We start from the raw sequence: 14,227 nt of genomic DNA on the forward strand, positions 1-14,227 counted from the left end.
GAGGAAATTCTTTCCTGTTAGGGTGGTGAGGCACTGGAATAGGTTGCCCAGGGAGGCTGTGAATGCTCCATCCCTGGCAGTATTCAAGACCAGGTTGGACAGAGCCTTGGGTGAGATGGTTTAGTGTGAGGTGTCCCTGCCCATGGCAGGTGGGTTGGAACCAGATGATCTTAAGGTCCTTTCCGACCCTAACTATTCTATGATTCTGTGATTCTATTCTAAATGGAAGTCTTCCATGTCTCCTTAACACCATAGAGATCATGAACATATCTCCCTTTTTTAGCTGTGTTTATGGAAAACCTTCTATCAATGTTGGTATGCTTCTTATATTGCAAAATAAATTTTCTGAGTCTCTGGTTCTCTTGAATTCTATGTGAACAGTGGTAGAAACCTGTGGAGTTGGGCAAGGTAAGAAAAAGAAATACCGTCTCAGATGTATACTCACAGAAGCCACAAAGAACATTCTGTCCTGGAGACAGTTGTCAGTAACGTGCATAAGTTCCTCTTTACATTATGGGTCTCTGGATGTTAATTTATTTCATGAAGGCTAATACTTTCTCCATTTGTAGGACTATGTAGCACATTATGACTGGGATATAGGCGTATCTTCTGCATTGAGTTTCCGCATCAATCAGGAACATACTCAGTGGAAGTGATATTTCATATACTAAACCAGTGCCAGATTCAGTGCAAAATGTGTCTAGCATGGATTTGGTTAAAAATCTGTTGTGGAGGTCTTTTCCTCCATCTTTCTGCAGCGTGAAAGCCAATGCAGTAGGTGAATTGAATCAGGGCACAGGAAATCACCTCAGAAGCTTTGATGTAGCTGAAATTATGCTTTTATTTAAAATGCTAACTGATCAGTAAAAGGACTTTTGAATAATTCGATTTTATGTGTTTCAGGCTATTCTTAATGAGGATATGGAATCTAATTGCCCAGAGATTTTATATGAAATTAAGGAAGAAACCTCCGTTTTCCCCAAACTTCGACTTGATCCAGTAGATAACAACTACATCTATCTGTCCTCTGCCAATAAGGTAAGTACAGTATTAAATTAAATAATAAATTCAAGCTAACTGCTGCTTTAAGGATTTCTGTCACTTTATGAGTGAAGCATCAGTTTGGGTCAGAGTTATACCTTAAAATACTCAAACTACAGTTTCTAACTTTACATCTACTTTATGTTATCTAAGTTTGGGCTGCACTTCTGTAGAGCTCAGAATAGCTGAATAGGTGTATTGTGCTGTCCACTGATCCAGAAACACCCTTAATTCATGCTTAATACGTCATTCTGTTGAGAGAGTCCTTGTTTCTCTTTTTTCCTGGAGGCATCATGCAGAATCAAGCTAGGAGTAAGAAACAAAACTTGTAGACTCTTTGGAGACAGAGTTCCTCTGAATTAGTAATCCAGGTATTGGCAGGTCAGGGTATGCTAGTTCTTAAGGGGGAGAAATCTCTTAATTTGAGATGGGATTAGTTCTTTAGTTTAGAAGTTTTAGTTCTGTTGAAATCGATGATAAAATTCCTATCATCTTCAGTTAGGCCTAGATTTTAAAACAAAACAAAACCACAATCAGAAGTGATTAATGTCTATGCAAAGTGAGGCGAAAGAGTTCAGCAGTCACTGGAGCTACTGCATGTGAGCAAGCATCTCAGAGCTGCATGTTAAGCAGAGAGCTTCTCGCAGGAGCTGGTGCAGTTGTTGCTGCCTGTCCTGCATCAGGGCTACTGAGCATCAACTCAGCATATTCCTTTGTCTCACCAGCAGTGGGGAAGATGGCAGTGAAAACGTAGGGTTTGTCTGTCCATCTTAGCTGGACAGGATTTTACCCAGCACTTGGTTACTTTCGTTTACAGTTAAATCCCTTTTCCGCTAGTGAACATAGCATTTTAACATGCTGTATGAGTGGGTAAGTTGGTAGGAGAACTCCTGACTGAAATAACCTGTTCATCAAAAATGCATAAGGGATCAAAATTTCAGTCAAAAGTGTATGTAGATATTCAAAGTAACGACTTTCATTTTCTATAGCTTTGGTAAAGGAGTTACAGAGGAACAACAGCTTTTAGGAATAAATGCCTCTCTGATCATCTCTTGGAGCTTACATAAGGCTTCTACACTGTCTTTGTTAACTTTCTAGTAGTCTATGATGTTGGCTGGTTTCTGAACTGGTCATCTCACATGCCTTCAGATAAATTGAATTTTACAAGATACAGCTGAAAACCCCAGTAAATATAGTTTTGCAGAAAGCCATGTATCCTCGTTGCTTTTTCAAACAGTAGGAACTTTTAATTCTTATAAGTTTGTAAAAAAAAAGGTTTGAATAAGGACTATTTTTCTAAGATTATTGATTAACATTGTGATTAATAACAGTATTTGTATTCAATATTTGTAATCAGCTTTCTCTTTTTCTTTTTCCTTTCCTTTTCTGAAAATGGCTGGCTAGGATATTCAAGCTGAATGTACAAGTATAGCTACATACAATATAGCTGCAATTATCTACATTTATTTATTGAAATGGCATTTTCATGCATGCTAAGTAGTTGCATGTATTTGTTCTAGTGTGCACATGCAGGAACCTGACATGGTGATGCAAACACAGATGCATTTTGTTTTGTGCATGCATTTTTGGATGCACCTTCATCAGTCATTTAATAATCTCAGTTTTGGTGAGAGGAAAATGGTGTTCTGCTAAGCAAAGCATCATTTGTAAAATATACCTCTTTTCTATTGTTATCTATAATTCACTATGCTAATCAGTCTTTCTTGCATTAATCTGTCCATGCTGGCCTTTGAGTAATAGAACCAAATTGTCATTATCAGAAGTGTTTCATCATCTGATGGCAAAATACAGCGTGTGTAAAATAGGCTGCATATTTCTATCCAAAGGTCTTCTGACAGAGGGGAGTCCATAGGGAAACTTCCCCAGCGGGATTGTGCTTGGTTGCTGTCAGATTTTTAATGGTAACCCTCAATTTCCTGCTTTATGGAGGCTATTTTAATTCAGTGTGTTATTGCGTTCTTTGGTTTTAGGTGAGAAGAATACCAGTTGCAAATTGCAGTAGATACATTTCCGAGCAAGAATGCTTATCTGTAAAGGATCCGTACTGTGGGTGGTGTTCTTTGACTCAAAGGTATTATTTTTTGTATTTTAGACTTTCATGTAAGAGGAATAAACTATCAGTCAGTGTACATTTTGGCTGCCTTGGGGCTATTCAGCATCAGAATTATATATCTAGTGAATTTTTATGGAATCAGTTACAGCCATAAATGTAAGACAATTTATTGTCATGTGAAAGGGAGCTCTGCACCTTTTAAAGACCATGTTAACCCTCAGATTTTTGAGACCTAATCATGGAATATATGTTGGGCTAAGAAGAAGAAATTACTTTGTTTATAGAACAGCTGGTTTTGCTTTCCAGGTTGATAGATAAAATCCTGTACTCATGCTTGAAGTATCATAGCTGGGAGCAACTTGCATGGGTGAATGGGGAAAGAGTGCTCAGTTATCTTAAGTATTCATAGTTCCTTGCTTTGGAATCACCGTCTTTGGTTTAGGCCAGAGGAGAATTTCTTTCTAAGTGTTTCATCCCCACATTTGAGTCATTAGTTTTGCCACTTTCTTTGAAGCAGGTTTGAAAGCTGTTGCATGTCTTTGGCCTGGACTGAAGAAATTCCTGGGTCATCAAGCCTCGTCTTGCAGTTGCAAGCAACCACATTATGTCAACTTATTCATAAACTAATCCTAAATTTAGATATGCTTTTTGTCCTTCCTGACCTGGTTGTGTGGCTGCGAGTCTCATTTTCCTGCTGGTTAAAATCTCTCTGCTCTTTTTCATTATGTGTAAGTTCATGGACAGGTTATACTCATTTGTTCTGGTGCTCACATCGCCTGGGCTTAAATATGTGATCCCCCCTCCCTCACACCTCCTCAGTGTTATTGCAGAAGCAGTCTCTTTTTTTCAATTCTCTTCTGATGTGCTGGAGCAGCTAACGTCGCTAGTATCTTTTCACATAAGATTCTCTTTTCTTAACTCCGCTTCAGTAGCCCTTCTGTGGAGTTTATGCAACCTTTTAAGATAAAGATGGCCAGAACTAATTATCGTAGTATTCCAGAAGAAATATCAGCTGTACCCTGCTCAAAGGTGTTTAATCAGTCTGTCCAGAAGGCACCTTACTTAGTGTGTCCTTGGATTGCAAACGTCTTTTTCATGACAGCATCACATTGATGGGCCACAGTCACCCATCATCAAATAATGCCCCAGGTCATTCTCTTTCTTTGTTTTCTTTCCATCTGATGAGTTTCCACTCTATAACACATACGGGTTGTGAGATTTTTATTGCTCTAGGTGCATGTTCTTGTACTTTATACTTTGATATGTCATCCCATTTCAAGGTTATTCAAGTTTTTCTGTGATTTTCATCTTCCTCTGCATGGTAATGTTCCCAATTTTGTATCATCAGCAGATGTCGACAGTGTAAACTTTCTTTAATGTCAGCTTATCAGTGATTAAAACATTAAACAAAAGTGGTTGTAAGATTGATTTTTGAGGAAATCCACTAGTAGCCTTCTTTTAGAAAGTTAATATGACCCATTTTGGAAGTGTTCAGGGCCAGGTTGAATGGGGCTTTGAGCAACCTGGTCTAGTGGAAGGTGTCCCTGCCCATGGCAGGGGGCTTGGAACTATATGTTTTTTAAAGTCCCTTCCAACCCAAACCATTCTATGATTCTATGATTTTGGTTTGTTTTGGTGTTAATGTGGTTTTGCTTATTTTTTTTGTGTTTGCAAAATTAGTTACTAGAAGAGAGTATACTGTAATGTCTTTTCTTCAAACTCTTTTTTTGCTACGTTGTTAGAAACTGTATATGTTACAGTGCTAACTTTTTTAGTTACCTCATAAAGAGTTGTGAATAACAGTTATTAGTCAGTAAATCCCCTGTTATGAGGGGAATCACCAAAAGTTTCCATCTGGTTGAAACAGAAACAATTTATTCTTTTGAAAAAAAAAAAATAATATGAATCTTGTTCAACACCCACGTAATTTTTCACTCTGAAGTACTTGGCATCATTAAATATTTGGTTTTGTGAAGAGAGAGCACTGAGTGAAGCTTTAGAAAAATAAAACATGGTTTTAGACTATGTTTTAATTCAATACATCCATCCATGTCCACTAAAACAATATATTCCGCAATAATTTTGAGATCAATGATATGTTTTGAACTTTAATGGGAAATAAATTTTATATTAAATATGCACTCCATTTTTTAAATACAACTTCCCAGAAGTGCTTGATTTTAAAGACTGTGTCAATACAAATCCAGTATTTTGATGAAAAAAAATCTACACATCTTACTGCAAGTGAAAACAATATGAAACAAAATGTTTCTACTGTTCCTATTTCTACTCTTTCTTCCATAGGGACAAATATATAAATTCTTTTTTTCACTTACAATCATTCAAAACAATTATTCATAGCATTTCATAGCATAGATTCCTCTCAATGTTTATAGATTTTCTCTAGATGAATCAGATTTACCTAAAGTATGCTGAGGTTATTCCAATACAAAGCACTAATGCTTTACATTTATTTTCCATATGGAAATAACATGATATGCCTCATTTATCTGCTATGACCAGACCCACTTTTGAATTTAGTCAGTGTGCATGGCATCTGTGGACTTCATTCAGGGGCTGGCACCCTGAAAAAGGAAGCCAAATCTTTTCCTGAAGCTGTATTCTCGCTCCATGAGGAAATCAGTATGCTTTAGCAAGGCAGACAGGGCAAATTAGCGAAGCAGAGACTTAAGTAAATATGAATGAACCGGTATGCATAGGTATTGTGTTATCAAAATAAAAGGAACTCGATCCCAATTGTGAAGAGGAATCCTTAGCTGTATAAAGAACTAGCTTTCTGTAAAAGATTAAAAAGCATCTTGACTCTGCTTTTCACTGTATGCATATCTATGTATGTCTGAAATCTGATCATAGGATTTCATACCTTCATACTTCTGTAGGTTCTGGTCCAGTCCAGCTTTTCAGGAAAGCCAGACATAGCAGTTGTCTGAGTCTGTATGTTAATTTTCAGAACCATGTGGTTCTCAAATAATATTTATCTGTTATATTCATTCCAGTGTGCTTGCAAACAGTGTCAGTTGTCTAAAAATAGGGAAATAATAAAATAATCTCATCTTTTGGTGAGTGGAATTCATATTATTCTTGGCCTGTGCAAAGTTATTGCAAGAATTTATACTGAGGGGCATCAGATACTCTACTACTCCCTTTGTGACTGCTTCCTATGAAATGGTTGTTCTCCAGAGCACATTGTTTGATTGTTAAAGGTCAGCTTTTAGAGCAACAAAAGGCACATTTTTCCTGGTATGAAGACAAGCATGACCCTGCATCCTGGGTGGCAGTACTTTTTTTGCCATATACTCTTAGATTATTCATTGTAGACTGAGGGAAACAAGTTCATTTCCCTCAGGCAGTCTAAGGCAGCAAATAACTTTGTCCTAGGACAGTTTTACATATATAGCTTCATGCATAGTTTTCTTTTTTAATATTTTAGTATTGGTGTCATTGAAATGCATACACTTGTTTAGTTCCAAAGATTTTAAGTGTGTTGCCTTGCATCCTCAATATCACCATTTTCAGCCTGTCAGAAACTGTAGGATGTCTCTTTCCTATGTGTCATTGCCAGTGAGAGTTACCTATCTGTACATATCCAAGCATCTGGTTTCTGCACAGCTGTTGACTACAGATCCCATCTTCTGTGGTTCTTAAACTGTAGTGTTGATGGACCTTTGTGATCTCAGTAACGTGAAGAGAGATAAGAGACTGAAATTCATCCTACTTGAGACAGTTCGAAATATGCAAGGCATAGTCTCAGTTTCTTACAGTATAGTTATGATCTGAATGTGTTCAGATGCAAAGCCCTGCCAGGTTCTTGTGCAGCAGGAACTCAGTTTCCTGAGTAAGACCACAAAGGAAGTGACCTTGTGCTTAACTGCATTCCAGTTGCCAACATCGTGGTCTACGGAGAAGATGGCTTTATGGTTTCTATAGTTTGTGGGGTTGTTTCAGACATTTTGGAAAGAGGTAGATATTTTTCTTGGAAGTCATTCTTGTATTGTTCCTTCTGGAGAGAAAACTCATTGTTTGTGAAATTCCTTTATACAGCGAGCTCCTCATAAAAAAGGCCCATGCTTTGCAAGTGTGTTCTCATTTCTGTTTTTGAATGAAGGAATAGTTCATTAAGGTGCATGTTACTGATCACATGACAGAAGCTATACGTTCTTCTGCATTTGGTAGAAAAGTAGTAGTATTAAAACAATATTAAATGTTACATTTATAATTATTCAAGCTTAGTATTTAAAATAGTAAGATACATGCAATTAGCACTTGTCTTTAGTTGCTAGCTATATGAAGCTACTTGGAGTTAATCTATGGATTCTTCATTACCTGTACACAGTTAGTGAACACAGCAGACAGTATTTTAAGGATTCACCTTTCAAACTCAGTGATTTCAGAATTTGTATGCCTGTGTTCTCTTTTGCTTATCATGTTATTAATATATGTCGTCTTTATATTACTTGTGTATCGCAGTGTTTCCTCATTCTTCCTTAATTTTCTGTTGTGTAGTTTCTGTTTCCTACAATTTGGCATCTATAACATTATTATTTACTTTGTGCCATCCTACTTCTGAAATGGATTTTATTCTTGAAGACAGAGAAATCTATTTTGAACTGCCATTTCAAATTCGGTGTTTTGTAACCAAGTGCACTGACATAAAAGGGAGAGATTACCATTCAGTTCAGGGGGCGACAGAGTGGATTAGGAAGGGGGATGCATCTCATCAACTATGCACATTCATAGCGTAGCTCTACATCTGAGCTTCACCCCCATCTCCTCTCATACTCATTGGAGAGAAAAAGCAGCTTCTATAGTATGATTCATTTCATTTTGAATGAATGTCTAAAACAGGAGATGTGAATTGCACCCTGAAAGAGCATATTTCTTCCCACTGACTATAGAGGGAACTGGGGTGGATCAGATCTAGAGCTGTACAATGGAGCAGTCAAGTTGGGGTTTATGAATTCCATCCCAGGCTATGAAGCCCACAGTTGCTGGCCAGGCATCTAATATTTGTTTGATTCCCATTGACTTAATGAGGACCCTAAAGCATATATCAATGCATTGTAATTTATTTTGATAAGCAGATTTTACTGATTGTTTTCCTGAAGCTTTTTGTACTTACAACCATATTCCTGTAAAAAATCAATAGTGTTTGTGTAAAAAAATCAATAGTGTTTGTGTTAAAAAATCTATATTGTTAAATAAGTTACGGTATTTGAAGTCAAAGGCATGATAAGGATGAAAATTATATATAATACATATAATATGTATAATATACATATATATGTATATCTGAATATATACATGTATACATATACATATATGTATATATACATATATACATACAATACATAGAAAGAGGAAAATTACATATAATTTTATGTATACTTTTAGGTGCACATTGAAAGAAAATTGTACACATTCAAACAGCATAAAGGGTTGGTATAACATTTCACATGCACATGATAAAGATCTGAAAATCCACCTGAGTTTCCCTGCCAGAAATCAGGTATGTACACCCAGTTTTATGCATGTTTGTTTATTGTGACTTAAAATATGTCATTTTGTCATGTATTGCAGCTTCCCTTCTTTTGTCACCATGTTCCATGTATTAGTCTCTCTTGTCTGGACAATTGGCTAATGTATTGGAAATCCCAATAAGTTGAATGTGTCCATCAGATAGATGTCTTCTTCCTCTTGTATAAAACCTATCCTGAAGCTATACTTCATAATGTTAAGTCAAAAATTCACCCTGCTGACAAAGGCAACATTTTCATTATATCACTTGTCAGCTATTTTAATATTTCCAGTGACAATATATCAAATGCATTATGTAAGTTTTGAGCTTCGTAACAAGTTACAAAGCATTCACTGGGACACATATGCTAACACAAATGCGTCTTTAAGTGCTCAGTATTAGTATTTACTCAGTATCTGTTCACAGCGCACACAGCCTTGAGTATTTGATTATCAAGTATTGTGACTAGCCACTTAATCTGCATGCTATTGTTTCTGGTTTCCTGATTGAATGCACTAATGTGATCATATTTGTAAAGCGCTCTCAGCCAGAAACAAAGGATAATTCATTACAAGTCAAATTCTTTTTCATAATTAAGTGCAGTTTGGTTATGGATGCAAACGTTGTCTCTCTGTGAGGATTTGTATATTCTGGCTCAAATATTTCTAAAGGACTATAGCAGTATATAATGCTGTTATATATAATGCTGTTGTAATGCTGTTATATAAAGCTGTTACAGCAAAATTCTTGGTTTAAAATCCCAAATTGTTCCAGATTGCTCCCCTAGCATACCTTACAGATCCATTTGATTTCTGGAAGTAAGCAATGCTGTTCCTTTCAGGACTCTTTGGGTATTGCTTCTTCAGCTGGGAGAGGCCCTCTCCTTTGAGAAGCTACCTAGTGAACTGTCTGCTTCCACCACAAGCATTTTCATTTTGTGCACTTCCTGATTTGTATTTTGCTGTAAAGACAAGGTGAGAACTTAGCAAACATTACAAGAAATGTTGTATTCTTTTTTTTATTGTTTTATAGGTTGCTATGTCTGCAAGTATAAGCAAAATCCTTACTTCCTGTATGATAAAGATTATAACACCTGCTGAAATATTTTATGAAAATGTCGTACTGAAAAACTCATCCTGTTTCTGCAATCTGACCACTCTGGTGATAACTGATAATGGTATGTTTTACTAGTATGTGTATTTAATGCTTATTCACTGTCCTTTATTACTGAGAAGAACTGAACATAAATACAGGCCTAATCGTGAGAGTAGGTAATGCTTTTTATTAAATGTCACTGAAAAAAAATAATGTTTTGTCAAGTGATTTGAGTAAACTCACACTATTCTTGATAAAGATTTGATAATATGCAGTTCTTCCTAGGAGTAATAAAACGTGTTAACCTATGGTTAGAAGCAGCTTCTTCAGTTCAGCCTATAGCAGTGCAGTGAGTGCATTAAGAGTATATTTACATGGGGCCATTAATCAGTGTCCAAGGAAACTTTAAATAGCTGCAATGTCAATCAAGCAGGCTGGAGCTGTGTAAGCAGCACGGTCCAGTGCTCTGCCTTGACAGATTAACCCGTCTTAAAACCCTTCTCTCATCTTCCAACAGAATTTGGTTTTGCAAGAAACCGTACTAGCATATGTAAGAGGAAAGTCTGAGTATGAATGCCTGTACAATAAATAATCTTAGCATTCAATTAACTGTTTCAACCTAACTTAGACACTATGAGAAAGTGATTGTCTCATGTAGAGGATTAGCAGAGAAATTGAGGGGCAGTTTGACTAGTACATCTTTTTGGCTAATTTCATTCATTGTTCTGACCTACTAGTTGAATCAACTTGCAATATGTCTTGTACTGCTTTGTTCACCAGTAATTCTCAGAAAGTAGAGATCTGAGCCATTTTTCTTGGACACATGCTGCATGTGGTCTGTTTTGTGCATCTTATGGGCAACTACAAGTTTTAGAATGAGGTGATAAATTACTGAATGCCTAAACATTTGAGTTGTTCTCTAGGCTTTGGTTTTACAGATCAGATGATAAGCCTTACAGTATAATCTTACTTGACTAATAGGAGTAAAACATCCCCCTTGCATTGCTTCAAGGGTCTATATAGAAGCACAGTGCTTTTATAATACAGGTTGACCTTGTTAATTTTTTTATTTGTTTATATTGGAATAGAAAAGAGAGTTTTAATCTAAACTGAGGGACAGAGATAGCAAGCCCAAGGATACCGTGTGCTCTTAAGTGACTTGAAGAGGAATCAGAGAATTCAGATAAATGCCTGCCTTTATCTTTTCCTAGATAATACACCCAAAAAGACATGTAATACTCTGCATGGATCTGATTCTCTTATAATACCTTTGTGTAGTAGGAGTAATGGCAGGCTTAAAATGACCTATTGTTCTGAAGAGCTTAGTGCTGCAAAGAGCTTTGTTTCTCAGGGACCCTTGCCCCTGAAGGAGGTTCCTTGGAATACTGGGAATATTGGGATCTCAGGAGCTCAACCTATGGCCTTTGTATGGGAAAAGCCTCTCTGGCATCATGCAAGGGTTGTGTCAAGTTCCTGTCCAATATTAATTTGTGAATCAAGAAAAGATTGTCACTAGCAGGTGACAGGGTGATATGATCCGTAAGTATCCTGGTCTATTAAGCTGTCTTTAGTAAACACTGCTAGTAGATTTTTAAGAGGGACAAATGCATTAGAGAAGAAAAAAAAAATGTCCTTTATTGACTCAGCCCATGAAGACCTGTTTTCTTAGAATTATGTAGTACATTGCTTTGGTTCTCTGTCTTCCCAGATTAAGGCTTTGTCTTCCTCCATTAGCAGGTTTTAGGAGTATAGTGTTACAGAAGCCAGCTTGCTTTGCCTGTGCATTGTGCCAAAGATGAGCCCTTTGACGGTCTTAACCAGAAGGCTGTGGGTTTAGCTTGTGCCTCCCACTATTATTGCCACTCGTGCGCTCTTATGAGCTGAGATATATTAGTGGATAATGCAAGTGTGGAAATTGTGTTAACTCTTTATGGTACCTTATGTAAAGTGACCTCAGTTTCACAAGAAGGTGCCCTTTCAAAACTCCTTCAGATATCATTTCTGGAAAAAATAAACAACCACTTTGAAATACCTTCTACACAATGCAGTCTGGTGCATTTGAAAGGTCAGCCCAGGCCCTAGAGAAAATAATAGGTTCCATTAATTGCAGCTCAGGCAAAATCGGGAAGCCATTTTTGACAGCATTGTTTTTAAAATATTTGTACAAACTTAAAAGGATTTGTACAAATGTAAAAGAGAAAGCAAGCTCTGCCAGAAGTAGATCAATTCCTAACTTTTACTTACTACTCCTAGAATCATACTATTTTTCAGTAGCTCATGGCTTGAGACCCTTCTTGTATAATGATGTAGGCAAGTGATTTAGGCAATTAGATGCTTGGTGAAGGATTTTATTATGTCTATGTGTGCTCATCCACATCTTCACGCATTAAGCACCTTTAAAAATCAGACTCTTTGATATCCATAAAGGTGTTTAGGCATACAAACAGTCCCAATGGCTGTTTCTAACACATCGAGCAGGTGACCTCTGCAGTGAGCACCTGAGTGCCATGATGACATGTAGAGCAAGGAGATACTTTTTATTTAACAGTGTATATGTAGCCAAAGCTGGCTTTCATCTGAACAAGCCAGCCTGTCATGAAGACAAAGCTTTCTCTACCTTTGCAAGGTAGGTATACTTTAAATCTGTGTAACTTTCACAGATTAAAAAAGCTATCTACTTCCTAGCATAGAGAAGCCAGAAAAGTCTGCACACATGGGTTTCATTTGATCTCAGACAGTCATTCATTTCACAGACGTACACATCTGCAGGCACACAGATGAAAGGGAACATGGTTTAAGTGGTACATATCTAACTCTACTTTTCGATGTGGTATTCTGCTCATAGGAGAGGATACTCTTTCATTCCACAGCTGCCAGTGAATTGTCGGTATAGTAATTGCTAGCTGAAATAATGGCAAATTGACTCATGCTATCATAAAAGATTTAAATAGGATGAAAATTGCTATGGCATAGATTACAAAAGAAGACTTTGAAACCAAGTCTCAGACTGAAAGAGAAGTGCAGTATGTTGGGGTCTCTCACATTGAAACAGTCTGTTGTGTTAGAGGGCTAGAATTTGGGGTCTAGCTGTGCCACAGTATACCACTGTGTGCTCTTTGGGAGATGATCTTATATCCTGGCTTCGTGGTAGCATTTCCTTATCTGTATCCTTACAATAACGTTGTTTTTGTATGTCATGCAGTGGTAGCGTCAAGCTTAATTAGTGAGAGTGTATGAAGTCTTGGAATAACTCAGCTGAAGGGGGTGCTATGGGAGGATAAAATTTAGTTATTTTATCAGAAATCAAAAGAGTGAGTGAATGTATGAGAGAAGGTGCATAGCACGTAGAGAACAGGTGAAGAAGGCACTTGAGCTTTCAACTCAGTTATTTTTTACAGTTATTTCTTGTAATATCCAGCATATGTCTAACTGTGACATTTTTCCAGATTGTCTTGTTATCGAAGCATCGCTGTCCTCAAGCTCTTGGAATATCACACAAACATTTCAGTTGAAAAAGTAAGAGCCTGGTTCCTATTGAAGTTCACTGAGGGGTTGGAAAAGGGGAGGGAGGATGGGGGCCTGAAGTATGATAGTTCTTTTTTTTTTTTTGTATTTATTAAGGAAATGCATTTCACTGAAGATTATCAAATCCCTTTTCTTGGCCCATTTCTTGCTTCTCCTCCTTTTTTATTGTCCTCAGAAAGCTACTTCTTCTGATGACTTTTATTTAAGGGGACCCTGGCAGCTGGCTGTAGGGAAGTCGATACAATGACTGAACTTATGACAAGTGCCTGAAGAGATAATGAAAGATGTCACAATGACATTAAAAGTTTTTTTGTCCTTGTGAAAAAGGTGGGCCTCTGGTACTCAGAATAAGACCTAGATTGGAGGAGTCAAGATTCTGTAAAAGTTATTTATGGAGCTGTTTTTTAATAGAGCCAGGTACAATTTAAATATGGTCCACAGGTAACATAAATACAATTAAAACAGAAAATTGCATCTAACTGCTTGTAGGAATAATGAATAACTATTGTTCTGTGCACGTTATTTTTCAGAGCCACACACTTTGTTGAGAGCTTGCAATAGAAAGCATTTCTACCCAGTACATGGCCTAACCCTTTATGATATCTGGTTGTTAAAACTTAGATCTGGTTAACACATGCTGTAGGTAACTACAGTGTTCCTGTTCAGAACCCTCTTCTGCTATATGCAGAGGCTAATTCACAGGCCCTTGGGATGAAATCGAACTCCTGCTTTTTTGGGAAGTGGTACATCACTTCCTGGTCCCTGAAGCAATGCAGGGAAGGAGCTGTCTTTCTCTAAATCAGAGCATTTCTCAGCATGTGTGGAGAGGGCTTGTGCTGCTCTTGGCTCTCCTCCATGCTGATAGATGCATTGCAAAGCAATATGTGGACAAATTAGTCTCTGACAGGCATATTTTTTGGTAGGGGAAGGCAATAGCAAACTAGCAGTACTTGCTA

The 14,227-nt window shown here is 37.2% G+C and overlaps 1 protein-coding gene across 1 annotated transcript in view; it reads left to right on the top strand.

Moving 5' to 3' along the window:
• The window catches only part of PLXNC1 (plexin C1), a 69,503-nt gene that overhangs the window by 13,139 nt on the left and 42,137 nt on the right, over positions 1–14,227 (top strand). The window contains exons 3-7 of the mRNA XM_057424593.1: positions 904–1,038; positions 3,033–3,133; positions 8,528–8,642; positions 9,684–9,828; positions 13,193–13,262. Coding sequence (XP_057280576.1) covers positions 904–1,038; positions 3,033–3,133; positions 8,528–8,642; positions 9,684–9,828; positions 13,193–13,262 — 566 coding nt within the window. The remainder of the gene's footprint in view (positions 1–903; positions 1,039–3,032; positions 3,134–8,527; positions 8,643–9,683; positions 9,829–13,192; positions 13,263–14,227) is intronic.

Source organism: Pezoporus wallicus, unplaced genomic scaffold, assembly GCF_028554395.1.
Source record: "Pezoporus wallicus isolate ANWC-B61680 ecotype Strahan unplaced genomic scaffold, APGP_CSIRO_Pwel_v1 scaffold_3294, whole genome shotgun sequence".
Classification (NCBI taxonomy): Eukaryota; Metazoa; Chordata; class Aves; order Psittaciformes; family Psittacidae; genus Pezoporus; species Pezoporus wallicus.